At 45.8% G+C, this 21,718-nt stretch overlaps 1 protein-coding gene across 9 annotated transcripts in view; it reads left to right on the top strand.

Moving 5' to 3' along the window:
• LOC132829706 (pleckstrin homology-like domain family B member 1) overlaps positions 1-21,718 on the top strand; it is a 377,428-nt gene that overhangs the window by 95,718 nt on the left and 259,992 nt on the right. For 7 of the 9 annotated variants that reach the window (XM_060847069.1, XM_060847065.1, XM_060847068.1 and 4 more), the window contains exon 2: positions 13,126-13,227. In XM_060847069.1, coding sequence (XP_060703052.1) covers positions 13,126-13,227 — 102 coding nt within the window. Of the gene's footprint in view, positions 1-3,474; positions 3,639-6,220; positions 6,480-13,125; positions 13,228-21,718 lie in introns of those variants that run through there. The other 2 variants (XM_060847070.1, XM_060847071.1) reach the window with 2 other exon arrangements.

Raw genomic sequence — 21,718 nt, 5'->3', positions numbered from 1 at the left:
CCCAAGGGCAAACACATGATGCTAGTCTGCCACCTCCCCAAGTATGGGAGGTTGGCGAGGACTCTTCGAGGGCACTCAGTGCCCGATTGAGGGACATGATTTTGGAAAAGGGGGAGCAGGGTACCAGCCAGCCTTCTGCCCTGATTCCTGACCTCCACCTTACACCCGTCTGTCCAATGGTCCTCCCCCCACTGATTCCCCCATACCACCTTCACTGTGGCCTGGGACACTCCGTGATGCTGGGACTCTGCCCTCCTTCCTTCCCCACCAAGTGCGACTGAGGGAAGGGGGGCAGTGCTCCAGCCTCTGCCCTGGGTTTGTGGTGAGGGGGGTTGTTCCTGGTTCTGGAGACAGGCCCACCTATTGCCTAATAACCTGAGGGTTCAGTCAGCAATCGTGAAATCTGTCCACAGGGATCTCGGCAGTCACCAGGTGAGAGACTTGCTGTCTCAATGTGCTACCATCCATTGATTCAGTTCAATGACACCATAAGATACACAAGCAGAAGTAGGCCATTCAGCCCATCGAGTCTGCTCCGCCGTTCATTGACATAGCGGCTGATCTGATAATTCTCAGGCCCATTTTACTGCCTTTACCCTGTAACTCTTGATTTCTCTTCACTGACTAACCACCATTTGAGACTCCTCAGATACTGAAGCAGTCCATATTCAAATGTAGCAAGATCTGGACAATATTCAGGTTTACGCTGACAAGTGGTAAGTAACAGTCACAGCACCACAAATGCCAGGCAATGACCATCTCCAATAAAGACAACCTAAGCACTGCCCTCTACATTCAATGGTGTTACCATCACTGAATCCCCCTCTATCAACATCCTTGGGGTTACCATTGACCAGAAACGCAACCATAAACACAGTGGCTACAAGAGCAGGTCAGAGGCTAGGAATGCTGTGGCAACACCCCATAGCCTGTTCACCATCTACACGGCAAAAGTCAGGAGTGTGATGGAACACTCCCCACTTGCCTGGATGGGTGCAGTTCCAACAACACTCAGGAAGCTTGGCAGCATCCAGAACAAAGCAATCTGCTTGATTGGCACCACATCCACAAATATGCACTCCCTCCACCATAGATGCTCAGTAGCAGCAGTGTGTACTATCTACAAGATGCACTGCAGAAATCCACCAAAGATCTGCAGAAAGCACCTTCCAAACCCGTAACTATGTCCATCTGGGAGGATAAGGGCTGCAGATACATCAGAACACCATGACCTGCAAGTTCCCCTCCAAGCCACTCACCATCCTGACTTGGAAACATATCACCGTTCCTTCACTGTCACTGGGTCAAAATCCTAGAATTCCCTCTCTAAGGGCATTGTGGGTCAACCCACAGCAGATGGACTGCAGCGGTTAAGGAAGGCAGCTCACCCTCACCTTCTCAAAGGCAACTAGGGATGGGCAATAAGACCCTGGATGACCCACCAGCGACACCCATATCCCAAGATTTAAAAAATTCCCAGAGGAAGGCCATTCAGCCCATTCAATCTGACTCCCTTGCTCCTTCAGCCAGAGCTGTGTAAGCCCATTCTCCTTCAGGTATTTATACGAAGTTACAGTTGAATCTGCTCCCACTTCCCTTGAGGACAGCCCAGATCATGGCAACTCTCTGAGGAAAGCGTGTGTGTTCAGGAAGCCTTTGGTTCTTTTTCAAACACCTCAAATCTAATGGACTGCTGGTCACCAATCTTGTAGGCCTGAATCCGATCCTAACAATACCTAATGGGAAGTGAGAGGCTTTTTATTTAAAACCCCCGCTGGTTAAATCACATTGCACTCTGCCATTCACACAGTCTGTAGGGTACGTAGGGACCGGAAATCTTATGAAGAAAGGATGAGGGAGCTATGGCTTTCCTCATTGGAGCGAAGAAGGATGAGAGGTGACTTGATAGAGGTGTACAAGAGTAATAGAGTGGATAGCCAGAGACTCTTTTCCCAGAGCAGAAATGGCTATCATGAGGGGGCATACTTTTAAGGTGACTGGAGGAAACTTTTGGGGAGATGTCAGAGGTAGGTTCTTTTCTCAGAGAGTGATGGGTGCGTGGAATACACTGCCAGCAGTGGTAGTAGAGTCAGATACATTAGGGACATTTAAACGACTCTTGGATAGGTACATGGAAGATAGTTCAATGAAGGGTATGTAGGTTAGTCTGTTCCTAGAGTAGGATAAAAGATCGGCACAACATCGAGGGCCGAAGGGCCTGTACTGTGCTGTACTGATCTATGTTCAATGTTCTCTGTCTCTGTTCTAATTTGAGACCTGAAGATAATTCTCTAAAAGCCCAAGAGGTACCTAGCTAATAGCTTCACATCCCAGAACATAGGGATCTTCTCCCACTTCCCCTTACTCTACACTCTCCATCCAAGTGAGACAACCTCTTAGCATTTCCCCCTTAAGGGCATTGTATGTTTGAATGGGGGAATCATTTCCCATCCTCCTGATCTCATATGAACCGACTCACATCTTGAATGAGCATACTACAGTTGTTGAATAGATTTGAGGGGCTGAATGGCCTACTTGATTTTGTGTGTTCCTCGCTGCACAATGATATTTCAGGTAGCTGACAAGCATGAGAGAACAAGAGGTCATTGAGGTGCCTCGATTTCAAACAAGAATGCGCAATTAACCTCATCTCTGTAAACAGTGTCCCTGCCTCTTGCATGGGGACCCAGGTTTAATTCCCACCCGTCGTGGAGATGTGTTATAATGTTGAATTGCAAATGGCTAATGGTTGCATAAATAACCAGCAAGATCCCAACTGTGATCTCGATTCGGTGGCTAATCCCACCAGCCTGGGAAGCTGAGCTCTCCCTATCAATGCAGTCCCACAGCTGAAACCCCAATGTTGTTTTCTGATTATAGAACCCCAGTTGTATCACGACGGATGGGGGGGGTGGTAGGCTGGCAGAGTGATATTGTCACTGGACAAGGCTGGTTCTCTGGGCTCACAGGTTCAAATCCCACCTCACACAGCTGTCAGAATTTAAATTGAAAGCTGATGGAAACTGTCATCAATTATTCCAAACTCCCATCTGGTTGGCTGACTTCCTTTCAGGAAGGAAATTTGCCATCCTGACCTGGTCTAGTAAGCTATTCTGTTCAGAGACAATAAGGAATGGTCAACAGGCACTCACCTTGCCAGTGACACTCTCAACTCATGAATGAGTAAAGATAAAGGCAGCTGATGGTTGAGAAATTGGATTTCAGTAAATGTTACAAATAGACAATGGCTACTTGAGGCACTTACTTGTAAGAAGAGAGCTATCTTCAAATAAAGCTGGGATGTGAATTTTCTTAATAGCTAGTTGGCAGCCATCCTGCAGAATGTATTCTGTTGCAGCACATTTTTCACATTTTTTGGGTTCGAGCCAGTGTGAACCTGCATGAATAATCTGATTAGTATAAACAGACTCACAGACTCTGATTGAGATCTTTGATTTCTAATGGACAAGTCATTCCATGCTTTTCTTCTGTGTAGCCGGCAGCGTCTCTGTGTTGCCTCTCCTTTCCCCAGCCCCAGGGAGACATCTGCTACAGTAACTTGTGTCGAACTATGAATTGAGTATCGACGTCTTTGGCTCCCAACATCAGACTTACTCATTACTGACAAAGCTCCTTGTGTAAGTGATCGTTACTGTTGAGGTTTCCAATTGTGTGTGTGCACACACACATGTATATGTCTGTTTGTGTGTGTGTGTGTTGGAGTGTGTATGTGTGTATTACAATATGTGTATCTGTGTGTGTACATGTGTGTCTGTGTGCATGAGTGTGAATAGGAGTGACTGTATGGATGGATGTGTGTAAAAAGATGCAAACATGCATCAGTGTGATTGCATTATGTTCTTGTGTGTGCATGTTGGAGTGTGTGTGTGCGTGTTGGAGTGTGTGTACATGTTGGAGTGTATGTGTTTGTTAGAATATGTATGCGCGTGTTGGAGTGTCTGTGCGTATGTTGGAGTGTGTGTGTAAGAGTGTACATGTTGGAGTGTGTGTGTGTGAGTGCGTGTCGGAGTGTGTGTGTAAGAGTGTGCGCGTGTAGGAGTGCATGTGTGTGTAGGAGTATCTGTGTGGGTGTTGGAGTGTGTGTGCGAGTTGGAGTGTGTGTGTGTTTGTGTGTTGGAATATGTGTACATGTTGGAGTGTGTGTGTTGGAGTATGTGTGCATGGTGAAGTGTGCGTGTTGGAGTGCCTATGTGTGTTGGAGTGTATGTGTGTATTGGAGTGTGTGTGTTGGAGTGTGCGTGTTGGAGTGTGTGCATGTTGGAGTGTGCATGTTGGAGTGTGTGCACATGTTGGAGTGTGTGTGCATGTTGGAGTGTGCATGTTGGAGTGTGTGTGCATATTGGAGTGTGTGTGCATGTTGGAATGTGTGCATGTTAGAATGTGTGCATGTTGGAATGTGTGCGCATGTAGGAGTGTGTGTGCATGTTGGAAAATGTGTGTGCATGTTGGAGTGTGTGTGCATGTTGGAGTGTGTGTGCATGTTGGAATGTGTGCATGTTGGAATGTGTGTGCATGTTGGAGTATGTGCATGTTGGAGTGTGTGCGTGTTTTAGTGTGTGTGCATGTTGGAGTATGTGCGTGTTGGAGTGTGTGCGTGTTTTAGTGTGTGTGCATGTTGGAGTATGTGCGTGTTGGAGTGTGTGCGTGTTTTAGTGTATGTGCATGTTGGAGTGTGCACATGTTGGGGTGTGCGTGTTGGCGTATGTGTTTTGGAGTGTGCATGTTTTGGAATGCGTGCACGTGTTGGAGTGTGTGCATTGGAGTGTGTGCGTTTTGGAGTGTGTGTGTGTTGGAGTGTCTGCGTGTTTGAGTGTGTGCGTGTTTGATTGTGCGCGTGTTGGAGTGTGCGCGTGTTGGGGTGTGCGTGTTGGCGTATGTGTTTTGGAGTGTGCATGTTTTGGAATGCGTGCACGTGTTGGAGTGTGTGCGTTGGAGTGTGTGTGCGTTTTGGAGTGTGTGTGTGTTGGAGTGTCTGCGTGTTTGAGTGTGTGCGTGTTTAATTGTGTGCGTGTTTGAGTGTGCGCGTGTTGGAGTGTGTGCGTGTTTGAGCATGTGCATGTTGGAGTGTGTGCGTGTTGGAGTGTGTGTTTTGGAGTGTGTGCACATGTTGGAGTGTGTGCGTTGGAGTGTGTGCGCGTGTTGGAGTGTGTGCACATGTTGGAGTGTGTGCGTGTTGGAGTGTGTGTGCATGTTGGAGTGTGTGCATGTTGGAGTGTGTGTGCATGTTGGAGTGTGTGCGTGGTTGAGTGTGTGTGTGTTGCACACCATAAGAATGTCCACAGTTGTGTGTGTGTGTGTGTGTGTGTGTGTGTGCAGCTTGAGTAGGAGTGTGTGTTTAGCTTCGTAAGGTTATGTTCTGCTTTTCTTTCACATCTTTCTTTCTTGATGCCATGGAGGATCAATGGTTTGTATGCTGTCTGAACCCAGAGGGTCTGATGCTTCTCCCTGAAGGATCTGATCCTGTCTCTGAGGATTCACACAGTGTCTAACTGATACTGCATCCAATGGGCAGATGGGTGAATGGGCTGACTGTACGATGTCTTTCCATCAGTTCCCGAGCATTCCTCAACTGTTTTTGAAATATGGGAATTGTCTCTGTGCTCACTTGCCCTGATCCAACAGCACTGTCATTTTAAAATTCCCAACTTTGTTTTCAACACCTTCCATGATCTCTCTCTCTCTCTCTCTATCTCTCTGTGTCTCCATCACCTCCTCCAAGCCCACAGCCCTCTGAGATACTTGGCTTTTTCCTCCTACTCATCCTGATCTTCACTATTAGCCATGTGCGTTCAGCTGCCTCTGCCCCAAGCTCTGCAATTCTTTCCCTAAACCTCTCCACCTCACCCTGTTCCTTTTAAAACATTCAATAAAACTGACTTCTCTGATGAAGCATTAATCACCTGTCCCTGATATCACTCGCTGTAGCTCAGTATCAAATTGTGTTTGATAACACTCCTGTCAAATGCCTTGGGATGTGTTACTGCATGAAGTGCGCTATATGAATGCAATTTGTTCTGTTGAACTAGGACAGCAATGCTGACATTTATTTACCTGATTTTCCAACATGATATCATCTAATCTCAACTTAAATCAGTTTGAAGTATTCTTCAAAGTGGAGTAAATTGGCCTTCATGTACTGCCATGCTCAGAACTGTTCAGGTCAACCCTTGTGTTATAAAGCAGTCCCTGGTTCTGTGGGAATGAGCTATACAGGATGGTTGTAATGCAGGGTTTAACATTCAACGTTACTGCAATGTAAAATGTTGCAAGGTTGGGACTGGCCAGATTCGAAGGCTTTGTGGAAGAAGATGACTGAAGGAGAATTAAGGAGAAAGATGATTTTGAGGAGTCAGACTGGAGGCCTGTGACCCGTGGAGTGCCACAAGGATCGGTGCTGGGTCCACTACTTTTCATCATTTATATAAATGATTTGGATGCGAGCATAAGAGGTACAGTTGGTAAGTTTGCAGATGACACCAAAATTGAAGGTGTAGTGGACAGCGAAGAGGGTTACCTCAGATTACAACAGGATCTTGATCAGATGGGCCAATGGGTTGAGAAGTGGCAGATGGAGTTTAATTCAGATAAATGTGAGGTGCTGCATTTTTGGAAAGCAAATCTGAGCAGGACTTATACACTTAATGGTAAGGTGCTAGGGAGTGTTGTTGAACAAAGAGACCTTGGAGTGTAGGTTCATAGATCCTTGAAAGTGGAGTCACAGGTAGATAGGATAGTGAAGAAGGCATTTGGTATGCTCCCTTTCATGAGTGAGAGTATTGAGTACAGGAGTTGGGAGTCATGTTGTGGCTGTACAGGACATTGGTTAGGCCACTGGTGGAATATTGTGTGCAATTCTGGTCTCCTTCCTATTGGAAAGATGTTGTGAAACTTAAAAGGATTCAGAAAAGATTGACAAGAATGTTGCCAGAGTTGGAGAATTTGAGCTACAGGGAGAGGCTGAACAGGCTGGGGCTGTTTTCCCTGGAGTGTCAGAGGCTGAGGGGTGACCTTATAGAGTTTTATATAATTATGAGGGGCATGGATAGGATAAATAGACAAAGTCTTTTCCCTGGGGTTGGGGAGTCCTGAACTAGAGGGCATAGGTTTAGGGTGAGAGGGGAAAGGTATAAAAGAGACCGAAGGGACAACTATTTCACGCAGAGGGTGGTACGTGTATGGAATGAGCTGCCAGAGGAAGTGGTGGAGGCTGGTACAATTGCAACATTTAAAAGGCATCTGGATGGGTATATGAATAGGAAGGGTTTGGAGGGATATGGGCTGGGTGCTGGCAGTTGGGACTAGATTGTATTGGGATATCTGGTCCATATGGATGGATTGGACTGAAAGGTCTGTTTCCATGCTGTACATCTCTATGACTCTATGACCTGCAGTTGGAAGTGGGAGGGCTAGGAGGAACTGAAGATAAAAGTGCAAGAGTGTGAGAAGTGAAGACATGAGAGAGGGAGCTACTCTTCACCAAATCCTTACCACAACGTGTTTCATTCATCGGTCTATTCACTGTCAATGATTGCCTCCTGCAGGGGTGCACTTCGCCCTGCTCTGATTCGGCACTGCACAGGAGCTGATAGGCTTTTGAAAGGATTTGGGGAGTAAGCAGGAATGGGGCAGTGAGATGGATGATCAACTGTGATCATGTTAACAGTGGAGCAGGTTGGAAGTGCTGAGTGGGCTATTCCTGCTCCTGTCATGTGCATATCTCTTGGTCACACCTTCTCTGTGTGTTAGTGAATGAGTTCAGGTTGGGCTCTAAGGACTGTATCCAATCCTGACCACCTTGTGCTCTCACGTTCACTCTCTGCTACTTTCACTGGAGACCTGATCTTTGCCTTCCAGCCCAGCTTCTCCAAAGCTCTTACCTCTCAAGAGAACATTTATTTATATTGCATTTATGTGGCACCTTTCCTGAGTGCTACACTGGCTGAAATGCCAGAAAGGGAATATAGATAATCCTGGGAATTACAGACCAGGCAGGTTTACATCTGTGGTGTGTAAAGTATTGGAGAGGATTCTGAGAGACAGCATTTACGATTACTTGGAAAACCATACCTTGATTAGAGATGGTCAGCACTGCTTTGTGAGGGGCAGGTAATGCCTCACAAACCTCATTGAATTATTTGAGGATATGACAAAGCACATTGATGAAGGTAGAGCAGTGGATGTGGTGGACATGGATTTTAGCAAGGTGTTTGATAAGGTTCCCCATGGTAGGCTCATTCAGAAAGTAAGGTGGCATGGGATACAAGGAACCCTGTCTGTCTGAATACAGACTTGGCTATCCCATAGAAGACAGAGGGTGGTGGTAGAAAGTATTTCCAATCCCAACTGTTAGGTCCTCCAGCCCAGCACCAGGCCATTCCCACTCTGCTAGCTCTCCACACAGCACAGACATGGACTGGTGACAGACCATGACGGAGTTCAGCTCCATAGCAACACAGCAACATGACTTGCAACAGTTTTAATGAGGGGATTTGATAATGGAAGCAATTATCAGTGCAGCCACCAGAGACTCAGGGAGTCAGGGAACTGCAGGGAGAAGCACAGATTACACCAAACTCTTCCCATCGCGCTCCCCATGAAACCACAACCTGTGTGAATTCAATTATTCAGTGTCAAATCCTTTAAGGCTGCTCTGACTCACCGTCCCAATTACACAGAGCACTGGTGCGTGAAAGAGAAAGGATCTTGCATTCGTGTAGCACCTTGCACAATCTCAGGATATTGGAAAGTGCTTCACAGCCATTAACAGGTTGGAAAGTATTCAGCCTGGAGCTCAGTGGCTAGTGTGTTCCGTAATGATCGGTTCTGGAACCTCATCTCTTTGTGAAATTTATAAACGACTTGGATGAGGAAGTGAAAGGGTGGGTTAGTAAGTTTGCCGATGACACAAAGGGTGGTGGAGTTGTGGATAGTGTGGAGGGCTGTAGTAGGTTGCAATGGGACATTGATAGGATGCAGAGCTGGGCTGGGAAATGACAGATGGAGTTCAACCTGGAAAAGTGTGAAGTGATTCATTTTGAAAAGTCAAATTTGAATGCAAAATACAAGGTTAAAGTCAGGATATTTGGCAGTGTGGAGGAACAAAGGGATCTTGGGGTCCAAGTCCATAGATCCCTCAAAGGTATCACCCAAGTTGATCGGGTTATTAAGAAGATGTATGGTGTGTTGAGGAGTTTAAGAGCTGTGAGGTTATGCTGCAGCTCTATAGAGTCCTATTGAGATCACACTTGGAATATTGTGCTCAGTTCTGGTCGCCTCATTATAGAAAAGATGTGGGAGCTTTAGAGGGTGCAGAGGAGATTTACCATGATGCTGTCTGGACTGGAGGGCATGTCTTATGAAGAAAAGTTGAGGGAGCTAGGGTTTTACTCATTGGAGCGAAGGAGGATGAGAGGTGACTTGACAGAGGTGCACTAGATGATGAGAGGCAGAGATAGAGTGAATAGCCAGAGATTTTCCCCCAGGGCGGAAATGGCTATCACGAGGTGGCATAATTTTAAGGTGATTGGAGGAAGGTTTAGGGGAGATGTCAGAGGAAGGTTCTTTACAAGAGAGTGGTGCGTGTGTGGAATGCACTGCCAGCGGTGGGAGTAGAGTCAGATACTTTAGGGATATTTAAGCAACACTTGGATCGGCACATGGAAGATAGTAAAATGAAGGGTGTGTAGGTTAGTGTGATCTTAGAGTAGGAAAGAAGGCCAGCACAAAATCGAGGGCCGAAGGGCCTGTACGCTGTGCTGGACTGTTCTATTGTGTAGATGTTAAACAATCTGCCCTCTCAGATGTTTGTAAAAATCCCACAGCCAGCGTTTCTAAGAGAAACAGGAGAGGTTGCTATTTGTCCTGGTCAATATTCATATCTTGGTCAACATCCCAGAGGGAGATCATCTGGTTACAACCACATTGCTGTTTGACTTCAGAAGAATCATATTGCACTCGAATGTTAACACGGTTTCTGTCTCCACAGATGCTGCCAGACCTGCTGAGTTTCTGTTATTGATTTAGATTTACAAAATCTGCAGAATTTTACTTCCAGCTGTTAGTGGGAGCTTGCTGTGCCCAAATTGTTGACCTATAACTGTCCTCTGGGCAATTAGGGATGGGCATTAAATGCTGTCCTAGCCAGCGAGTGAAGGAAAAGTTGGCTACCACATTTGAGCACAGTAATGGCTGTGAAACACTTTCCAATATCCTGAGATTGTGCAAGGTGCTACACGAATGCAAGATCCTTTCTCTTTCACGCACCAGTGCTCTGTGTAATTGGGACGGTGAGTCAGAGCAGCCTTAAAGGATTTGACACTGAATAATTGAATTCACACAGGTTGGGGTTTCATGGGGAGCGCGATGGGAGGAGTTTGGTGTAATCTGTGCTTCTCCCTGCAGTTCCCTGACTCCCTGAGTCTCTGGTGGCTGCACTGATAATTGCTTCCATTATCAAATCCCCTCATTAAAACTGTTGCAAGTCATGTTGCTGTGTTGCTATGGAGCTGAACTCCGTCATGGTCTGTCACCAGTCCATGTCTGTGCTGTGTGGAGAGCTAGCAGAGTGGGAATGGCCTGGTGCTGGGCTGGAGGACCTAACAGTTGGGATTGGAAATACTGACCAGCGGGAGGAGAATGTTTAGATCACTTTGCATTTCCTCGGCTCATACAGATTGAAGATTTGCTTTCTCTTTGTGTGGAATGCAAGTCAGCAGGTTTCCAGAATGTCTGTCACTGACTCTGTTTTTAAAAGGAAAACTATTTAACCCGTGAGGTTTGTTAATGACTGATAGGCCTGTCTAATCAGAGCAGGGCTGTAATATAGAACAGAGCAAAGACCATGGAGCAGTATGTAGATAGGCTTTTTGCCCACCATGATGCCATTCTATACTAATCCCACCTGCCTGCTCACAGTCTATGTCTCTCTGCTCTCTGTCTGTTCATGTGTCTGTCTAAATGCCTCTGAAATGCTGTTATTGTATCTGATTCGACCTCCTCCTCTGGCAGCACCTACCACCCTCTGTGTACAAAATGTCACTCACACGTTCTCTTTTACACATTTCCCTTCCCGTCTTAAACCTGTGCACCCCCCCACCCCACCCCCCACCACACACACACACACACACACACACACACACACACAATTTCCACCAATGGATAACAACTCCATCCTGTCCATGCCTCTCAGAATCCTACAGACTTCTATCAGATTGTCCCTCAGCCTCTGACACTCGAATCAAAATAAAGCAAATGCAGGGACTCAAGCTTCCTAAGAGTCCTGCCACTTACTGCATACTTTTCTCTTGCATTTGACCTCCCAAACTCCATCACCTCACACATACTGTGTGGAGTTTGCGTGTTCTCCCCGTGTCTGCATGGGTTTGCTCCAGTTTCCTCCCACAGTCCAAAGATGTGCGGGTCAGGTGAATTGGCCATGCTAAATTGCCCGTAGTATTAGGTAAGGGGTAAAATGTAGGGTATGGGTGGGTTGCGCTTCGGCGGGTCGGTGTGGACTTGTTGGGCCGAAGGGCCTGTTTCCACACTGTAAGTAATCTAATCTAATCATACCCGAATTAAACTCCAGCTGCCGTTTCCCCATTCATCTTCCCAGCTGATCTACATCCAGCTGCATGCTTCGAAAACCTTACTCTCTATCCACAATTTTCACGACTTACTCATCAGACCACCTACATTTTCACCCAAATCATTGATATAAATTGCAAACAATGGGGCTCCCAGCACTGAACCCTGCCGTACACCCACAGGTTCAGATCTCCAGTCAGAATAACACCCCTTTACATCTACCCTCTGTCTTACATGACCAAGCCAATTTTGTGCACAGTTTACGAACTCACTGTAGATAATAGAATCATAGAATCCTGACAGTGTGGGATCCCACATGACTTAACCATCTGGACCACCTTACCATGAAGGATCTTGTCCAATGCTTTAGTAAAGTCCACGTAGACAACATCTACTGCCCTACATTCATCAATCATCTTCATCACTACCTCAAAAAAGCTCAATCAGATTTATGAGACAAGACCTCCTCCCACACAAAGCCTATCCCTAATAAATCCAATTCTTTTCCAAATGTGAATAAAGCTGAAAATGTGTTGCTGGTTAAAGCACAGCAGGTTAGGCAGCATCCAAGGAACAGGAAATTCAACGTTTCGGGCCAGAGCCCTTCTTCAGGAATGAGGAGAGGGTGCCAGGCAGGCTAAGATAAAAGGTAGGGAGGACGGACTTGGGGGAGGGGCGATGGAGATGTGATAGGTGGAAGGAGGTCAAGGTGAGGGTGATAGGCCAGAGTGGGGTGGGGGCGGAGAGGTCAGGAAGAGGATTGCAGGTTAGGAGGGCGGTGCTGAGTTCAAGGGAATCAACTGAGACAAGGTGGGGGGAGGGGAAATGAGGAAACTGGAGAAATCCGAGTTCATCCCTTGTGGCTGGAGGGTTCCCAGGCGGAAGATGAGGCGCTCTTCCTCCAACCGTCGTGTTGTTATGTTCTGGCGATGGAGGAGTCCAAGGACCTGCATGTCTTCGGTGGAGTGAGAGGGGGAGTTAAAGTGTTGAGCCACGGGGTGGTTGGGTTGGTTGGTTCAGGCGTCCCAGAGGTGTTCCCTGAAGCGTTCTGCAAGTAGGCAGCCTGTCTCCCCAATATAGAGGAGGCCACATCGGGTGCAGCGGATGCAATAGATGAAGTGTGTGGAGGTGCAGGTGAATTTGTGGCGGATATGGAAGGATCCCTTGGGGCCTTGGAGTGAAGTAAGGGAGGAGGTGTGGGCGCAAGTTTTGCATTTCCTGCGGTTGCAGGGGAAGGTGCTGGGAGTGGAGGTTGGGTTGGTGGGGTGTGTGGATCTGACGAGGGAGTCACGAAGGGAGTGGTCTTTGCGGAACGCTGATAGGGGAGGGGAGGGAAATATATCCCTGGCGGTGGGGTCCGTTTGGAGTTGGCGGAAATGACGGCGGATGATACGCTGTATACGGAGGTTGGTGGGGTAGTATTGGTTGAGAGCTGAGAGTACTGTATGAAGAAATCCTGGGAAGCACCTCATGTGAGCATTTAAACAAAAGAACACTTACCCTTCTCTTTCTTCCTTTCAGGATATCCAGGAGTGTGAAGGAGCCATTGTAAATGATGTGATCATGGACAACACAAACAGAAACACGGTTAGCCAAATGAAAAAATCGCAGAAAATCATTCAGGTAAGACATGTTAGTTGAGCAATAACAGTGACTGAACTTGAGTATTTGCAGTCAGTGTGATCTTTAGCCCAAGTCCGTGCAGACAGCTGATTCTGAGATATGATTTGGAGATAGAGCGGTTTACGGTGAGGTTCAGTGAAATACAAACTATCAGCACAGACACAACATCCCCAGCTGCAGGTTCATTGTAACACAGTCAGCCATGAGTCAGTGTGGAGCCCTCTCAACAGTGAAAGCTTCACTCCAGACACCTGAGCACAAAATCTACACCAAATACTGCCAGACATGAGCACTCTCACCTGGACATAAAGGATCCTGTGGCACTATCTTGAGGAAGAGGGAGAGAGTCTCCTGGTTAATATTTTTCCATAAGTAATTCCCCTCAAACAAATGATATGGTCAGCCTTATTATTGTTAGCAAGAGCTTCCTGTGTGCCAATTGCCTGACAAGTGCCTTCAGCATTTCATGTGGAGTGCTCTGCACCAAATGTGGTACTGTATTGTGAGAAGTGCTGTGAAAATGGAGTTTTTCTCCCCGTGCAGTCACCAGCACAGCTTAGTGAGTTACCTTTTAGCCGCTTGCATGAAATGGATCGGTCTGTCTCTCATTCTCTCCAACATCTGCCTCCCACTCAGAATCCTTTGGCACAATCTAAAGTAGTGCAAGTATTTGTAAAAGGGCAAATGTTTTCTTTTTCTAAAGTGTAACAAGAAACAAGTGTAATTTTCATAAGAAGTGTTGGGAAGTACAGACAAAACTTTACAGGAAGAAGCAGTTGATCAAAGAATGTTTCCACTTGTGAGCAAGACAACGGTGAGGAAGCACAGTTTGAAAATAAAGGAGCCTCCCATTTAAGAAGGAGATAAGGAGGATATTAAAAATTTTGAAAGAGGCAGGAACTATTGCAATATTTAAGAAGTATTTAGATGAACACTTTAAATGTCATAGCTACAAGGCTATGGGCCAAGTACTGGGAGTGTTAGAGTAGACAGGCGCTTGATAGAGTCATAGAGATGTACAGCATGAAAACAGACCCTTTGGTCCAACCTGTCCATGCCGACCAGCTATCCCAACCCAATCTAATCCCACCTGCCAGCACCCAGCCCATATCCCTCCAAACCCTTCCTATTCATATACCCATCCAGATGCTTTTCAACTGTTGCAATTGTACCAGCCTCCACCACATCCTCTGGCAGCTCATTCCATACACATACCACCCTCTGTGTGAAGAAGTTGCCCCTTAGGTCTCTTTCATATCTTTCACCTCTCACCTGAAACCTATGCTCTCTAGCTCTGGACTCCCCAACCACAGGGAAAAGACTTTGTCTATTTATCCTATCCATGCCCCTCATGATTTTATAAACCTCTATAAGGTCACCCCTCAACCTCCAACGCTCCAAGGAAAACAGCCCCAGCCTGTTCAGCCTCTCCCTATAGCTCAAATTCTCCAACTCTGGCAATGTCCTTGTAAATCTTTTCTGAACCCTTTCAAGTTTCACAACATCTTTCCAATAGGAAGGAGACCAGAATTGTACGCAATATTCCAACAGTGGCCTAACCAATGTCCTGTACAGCCGCAACATGACCTCCCATCTCCTGTACTCAATACTCTGACCAATAAAAGAGAACATACCAAACGCCTTCTTCACTATCCTATCTACCTGCGACTCCACTTTCAAGGAGCTATGAACCTGCACTCCAAGGTCTCTTTGTTCAGCAACACTCCCTAGGACCATACTATTAAGTGTATAAGTCCTGCTAAGATTTGCTTTCCCAAAATGCAGCACCTCGCATTTATCTGAATTAAAGTCCATCTGCCACTTCTCAGCCCATTGGCCCATCTGGTCCAGATCCTGTTGTAATCTGAAGTAACCTTCTTCGCTTCCACTGCACCTATGGCTGGTATGAATATAATGGGCCAAATGGCCTTGTTCTATGCTGTAATACTCTATGACTATTATTGAATGGCGAAGCAGACTCGAGGGGCTGAATGTGTGTCCATTTGTATGGAATTAACTTGCCTGTGTTGTGACCCACACTCAGGTGATGAATTTTGTCCGAAATTGGTGAGTCTGAATTTGGAAAGTTACTTTAGGTACTCATTCCACAACATCCCCCATTGAGGGGACTTTGTAACCATATGAACCAAATAATTTATATATATCTCTGTGCTAAATGTTTGCAATGTGTGTTAAATAACAGTCAAAGTTCATGTTAAGTGGAATTCAGACAGGAGGAGACCTAGACACGGTCTTCTTTCATGGAATATGGGTGTGACTCACAAGGCCAGCATTTATTACCCATCCTTAATTGTCCTTGAGTGTGGTGCTGGAAAAGCACAGCAGGTCAGGCAGCATTCGAGGAGCAGGAGAGTCGATGTTTCGGACACAAGCCCTTCATAAGCCTCATTCCTGATGTAGGGCTTATGCCTGAAATGTCGATTCTCCTGCTCCTCAGATGTTGCCTAACCTGCTGTGCTTTTCCAGCATCACACCCTTGACTGATCTCCAGCATCTGCAGTCCTCACTTTTTCCTAACTGTCCTTGAACCCAGTAACTCGCTATGGGGCAACTGAGAGTTGGTGGCAGGATTGGTAAGGTCTTTGATTTCAGCATCTCATCCAGGAGTCAGTATCCTCAACAGCACAGCACTCACCTGCTACAGCACTTAGACTGTCAGTCTTGGTTACATGCTCAGACCTCTGGAGTGAGACTTAAACACCCACTGAGTGAATTACATTGTTAAATGCGATTTCCTGCCTTTACCCACAATGCTCTCTGGTGGGCCCCACAGTCACTGATTAAATACAGATATCAGATGCCATCACTGATACTGAACAATACCGTGTCTGTCGGACTGTTGAATGAACCTGTTGATTTGGTTTGATTGATTGGATGTGATTTATTATTATCACTTGTACTGAGATACAACAAAAGGTATTGTTTTGAACGCTTGTTGGATGTGAGAGTTTAGGGAGAGCTTACATGTTACTGAGGATTATATCTGCAATAAATGCTGTTGGTTGCGAATCCTATCAGATCGAATGGATCGGTTGGAGAGACAGTTAGACGCAATGAGGAATTTACAAGAGCAAGAGGGTGTGATGGATGGCAGTTATAGGAAGGGGTGAACGTCTCAGATACAGTCACATAGATGGGTTAACTCCAAGAAAGGTAAGAGAGGTAGGCAGATAGTGCAGGAGTCTTTTGTGGCTATCCCCATTTCAAACAGGTATGCTGTTTTGGAAAGGTAGGGTGTGATGGATTCTCAGGGGAGTGTAGCACGAACAGCCAAGTTTCTGGTATCGAAACTAACTCTAATGCAATGAGGGATACGTCAGGTTCCAAGCGATCAATTGTGTTCGGGGATTCTCTAGTCCAATGCAGAGATAGACGTTTCTGTGGCCAGTAGAGAAAAGTCAGAATGGTGTTTTGCCTCCCTGGTGTCAGGATCAAGGATGTCTCAGAGAGGGTATAGAATGTTGTCATGGGGGAGAGGGGCCAGCAAGAGGTCACTGTCCACATTGGAGCCAATGACATAGGAAGGGAAAAGGTTGAGATACTGAAGGGAGAATATAGAGAGTTAAACAGGAATTTAGAAAGGAGGTCCCCGAGAGTAGTAATATCTGGATTACTCCCGGTGCTACGAACTAGTGAGGGCAGAAATAGGAGGATAGAGCAGATGAATGCATGGCTGAGGAGCTGGTGTATAGGAGAAGGATTCACATTTTTGGACCATTGAATCTCTTCTGGGGTAGAAGTGACCGTACAAGAAGGACGGATTGCACCTAAATTGGAAGGGGACTAATATACTGGCTGGGAAATTTGCTAGAGCTGCTCGGGAGGATTTAAACTAGTAAGGTGGGGGGGTGGATGGGGACGGTGGATGGGACCCAGGGAGATACTGAGTAAAGAGATCAATCTGAGGGTACTACAGTTGGGAAAAGAGGTGAGTCAAACAATCAGGGCAGGCAGGAACAAAGCAGAGGACAAGGTACGACTGATAAATTTAACTGCATTTATTTCAATGCAAGGGGCCTAACAAGGAAGGCAGATGAACTCAGGGCATGGTTAGGAACATGGGACTGGGATATTATCACAATTACAGAAACATAGCTCAGGGATGGGCAGGACTGGCAGCTTAATGTTCCAGGATACAAATGCTACAGGAAGGATAGAAAGGGAGGCAAGAGAGGAGGGGGAGTGGTGTTTTTGATAAGGGATAGCATTGCAGCTGTACTGAGGGAGAATATTCCCAGAAATACATCCAAGGAAGTTATTTGGGTGGAATTGAGAAATAAGAAAGGGATGACCACCTTATTGGGATTGTATTATAGACCCCCTTAATAGTCAGAGGGAAATTGAGAAACAATTTGTAAGGAGATCTCAGTTATCTGTAAGAATAATAGGGTGGTTATGGTAGGGATTTTAACTTTCCAAACATAGACTGGGACTGCCATAGTGTTCAGATGGAGAGGAATTTGTTAAGTGTGTACAAGAAAATTTTCTGATTCAGTATGTGGATGTACCGACTAGAGAAGGTGCAAAACGTGACCTATTCTTGAGAAGTAAGGCAGGGCAGGTGACTGAGGTGTCAGTGGGAGAGCACTTTGGGGCCAGCGACCATAATTCTATTAATTTTTAAATAGTAATGGAAAAGGATAGACCAGATCTAAAAGTTGAAGTTCTAAACTGGAGAAAGGCCAATCTTGACAGTATTAGGCAAGAACTTTCAAAAGCTGATTGGGCGCAGATGTTCGCAGGTAAAGGGACGGCTGGAAAATGGGAAGCCTTCAGAAATGAGATAACAAGAATCCAGAGAAATTATATTTCTGTCAGGGTGATAGGGAAGGCTGGTAGGAATAGGGAATGGTTGGATGACTAAAGAAATTGAGGGTTTGGTTAAGAAAAAAAAGGCAACATATGTCAGGTATAGACAGGATAGATCAAGTGAATCCTTAGAGGAGTATAAAGGCAGTAGGAGTATACTTAAGAAGGAAATCAGGAGGGCAAAACAAGGACATGAGATAGCTTTGGCAAATAGAGTTAGGGAGAATCAAAAAGGTTGTTACAAATACATTAAGGACAAAAGGATAAGTAGGGAGTGAATAGGGCCCCTCAAAGATCAGCAAGGCGGCCTTTATGTGGAGCCGCAGAAAATGTGGGAGATATTAAATGAGTATTTTGCATCAGTATTTACTGTGGAAAAGGATATGGAAGATATAGACTATAGGGAAATAGATGGTGACATCTTGAAAAATATCCATTTTACAGAGGAGGAAGTCCTGGATGTCTTGAAAAACGTAAAAGTGGATAAATCCCCAGGACCTGATCAGGTGTATCCTAGAACTCTGTGGGAAGCTAGGGAAGTGATTGCTGGGTCTCTTGCTGAGATATTTGCATCATCGATAGCCACAGGTGAGGTGCCAGAAGCCTGGAGTTTGGCTAATGTGGCGCCACTGTTTAAGAAGGGCGGTAAGGACAAGCCAGGGAACTATAGACCGGTGAGTCTGACATCGATGGTGGGCAAGTTGTTGGAGGGAATCCTGAGGGACAGGATGTACATGTATTTGGAAAGGCAAGGGATAGTCAACATGGCTTTGTGCATGGGAAATCATGTCTCACAAACTTGATTGAGTTTTTTGAAGAAGTAACAAAGAGGATTGATGAGGGCAGAGCAGTAGATGTGATCTATATGGACTTCAGTAAGGTTCAACAAGGTTCCCCATGGGAGACTGGTTAGCAAGGTTAGATCTCACGGAATACAAGGGGGAACTAACAATTTGGATACAGAACTGGCTCAAAGGTAGAAGACAGAGGGTGGTGGTGGAGGGTTGTTTTTCAGACTGGAGGCCTGTGACCAGTGGAGTGCCACAAGGATCGGTGCTGGGTCTTCTACTTTTCGCCATTTATATAAATGATTTGAATGTGAGTGTAAGAGTTAGTAAGTTTGCAGATGACACCAGAATTGGAGGTGTAGTGGACGGCGAAGAAGGTTACCTCAGATTACAACAGGATCTGGACCAGATGGGCCAATGGGCTGAGAAGTGGCAGATGGAGTCTAATTTAGATAAATGCGAGGTGCTGCATTTTGGTAAAGCAAATCTTAGCAGGACGTATACACTTAATGGTAAGGTCCTAGGGAATGTTGCTGAACAAAGAGACCTTTAAGTGCAAGGTCATAGCTCCTTGAAAGTGGAGTTTCAGGTAGATAGGATAATGAAGAAGGCATTTGGTATGCTTTGCTTTATTGGTCAGAGTATTGAGTACAGGGGTTGGGAGGTCATGTTGTGGCTGTACAGGACATTAGTTAGGCCACTGTTGGGATATTGTGTGCAATTCTGGTCTCCTTCCTATCGGAAAGATGTTGTGAAACTTGAAAGGGTTCAGAAAAGATTGACAAGGATGTTGCCAGGGTTGGAGGATTTGAGCTATAGGGAGAGGCTGAACAGGCTGGGGCTGTTATCCCTGGAGTGTCGGAGGCTGAGGGGTGACCTTATAGAGGTTTATAAAATCATGAGGGGCATGGATAGGGTAAATAGACAAAGTCTTTTCCCTGGGATGAGGGAGTCTAGAGCTAGAGGGCATAGGTTTCGGGTGAAAGGGGAAAGATATAAAGGAGACCTAAGGGACAATGTTTTCAGGCAGAGAGTGGTACGTGTATGGAATGAGCTACCAGAGAGTGGTGGAGGCTGGTACAATTGCAACATTTAAAAGGCATTTGGATGGGTAGATGAATAGGAAGGGTTTGGATGGATATGGGCAGGGTGCTGGCAGGTGGGACTAGATTGGGTTGGGATATCTGATCGGCATGGATGGGTTGGATCAAAAGGTTTGTTACCATGTTGTGCATCTCTATCAGCTGATGACTCTGAATCATACCTTACAGAAATACATCAGGGTAATAGAACAGAATGCAGAATATAGAGATCAACTCTACAGTCTGAGAGATCTGTTCATCAGACAGATAATACGGGGAACTGTTCTTAAATCTCTTGGCACATGTTTTCAATCCTTTGTATCTTCTGCCTGACGGAAGAGGGTGGAAGAGAGGATAACCGGGGTGGGAGGGCTGTTTGATGATGTTGGCTGCTTTCCTGAGGCAGCAGGAAGTGTAGATGGAGTCATCAAGTCCAACAGCATGGAAACAGATCCCTTGGTCCAGCCAGTCAATGGGAGGAAGGCTGTTTGTTGTGACGGACTAGGCTGCGTTCATGATTCTCTGTAATGTCTTCTGGTCTTGGACAGAGCAGCTGTCATACCAAGCTGTGATGCCTCCAGGTAGGATGCTTTCGTTGGTGCATCTGTAAAAATTGTGCTGAACCTCCTTAGCCTTTGAGGAAGTACAGTCAGTTCTTCTATAATGCCATGGTTGTGTTCTTGTGCAGATTATAGAAAAATTGAGCTTTTGCAACAGTGTCGGCAATGTAATCACAAGAAAAACTAACACATGGTTTAAAAGTTCACATTGTAGAAACAGTGTCCCCAATTCATCAATCATGTTACAATGAATTCACGTTATTGAAACATGCAGAACGAGCTGTCGAGGTATTGATGTGCTTTGTTACTATAACGTCAGTGGGGGTGGACCAGGACTGATTGTTGGTGATATTTACTCCTGGGAACTTTACGCTGTCCATCACTTCCACCCCAGCCCCAGCGATACACGCAATTGATACACCATTACATGTACTGACTGCAAAACAATTTCTTCATTACGCTGCTGTGTTTCAACTCAGTTTCACTGTAATAGGATCATGTTAATCTTATTAGTGCAGCTATTACTTTGGAGATAGTGTGTCCCCTACTCCTCATAATGGGATGGAAGGATTTTCTCCAATCGCAAAGTTTCCACATGATGCATGGACGGTGCCCCTGGCCGGTGAATTTAAACAATATGAGGAGTGTTTACAACTCTGCAAATAGATGCTCACAACAGACAGTATGGGACGGTATTTAATTGAGGGAGGGGAAATTATACTGATCTTCAACAGGAGCTTTGGAGTATAAATCGGGAACAATTGCTCTACAGGAAAAACACAACAGAAATGTGGAGGCTGTTTAAGGAGCACTTGTTGTGAATGTTGGATAACTTTGTCCCACTGAGACAGGCAAAGAATGGTAAGGCGAGGGAGTCTTGGATCTCAAGAACAGAGGAGCTCCTCATCAATAGGAGGAAGGAAGCTTACACAAGGTTGAAGAAGCAGGGATCTTGCACAGCTTTAGAGGATTACACAGTAGCTCAGACAGAACTCAAAAATGGACTGAGGAGAGCTCAGAGGGGACATGGAAAAGCCTTGGTAAGAAGGATTAGGGAAAACCCAAAGGCATTCTACACTTACATGAGGAATAAAAGAATGATCAGAGAGGAGGTAGGGCTGATCAGGGGTAGTGAGGGAACATGTCCTGGAGCCTGAAGAGGCAGGGGAGGCCCTAAATGAGTTTTTTACTTCAGTATTCATTAGCGAGAGGGACCTTGCTGATAGTGACA

Source organism: Hemiscyllium ocellatum, chromosome 29, assembly GCF_020745735.1.
Source record: "Hemiscyllium ocellatum isolate sHemOce1 chromosome 29, sHemOce1.pat.X.cur, whole genome shotgun sequence".
In the NCBI taxonomy this organism is placed as follows: domain Eukaryota; kingdom Metazoa; phylum Chordata; class Chondrichthyes; order Orectolobiformes; family Hemiscylliidae; genus Hemiscyllium; species Hemiscyllium ocellatum.
The sequence above is the reverse complement of the archived record's forward strand: the minus strand, read 5'-3'. Positions and strand labels throughout refer to the sequence as shown.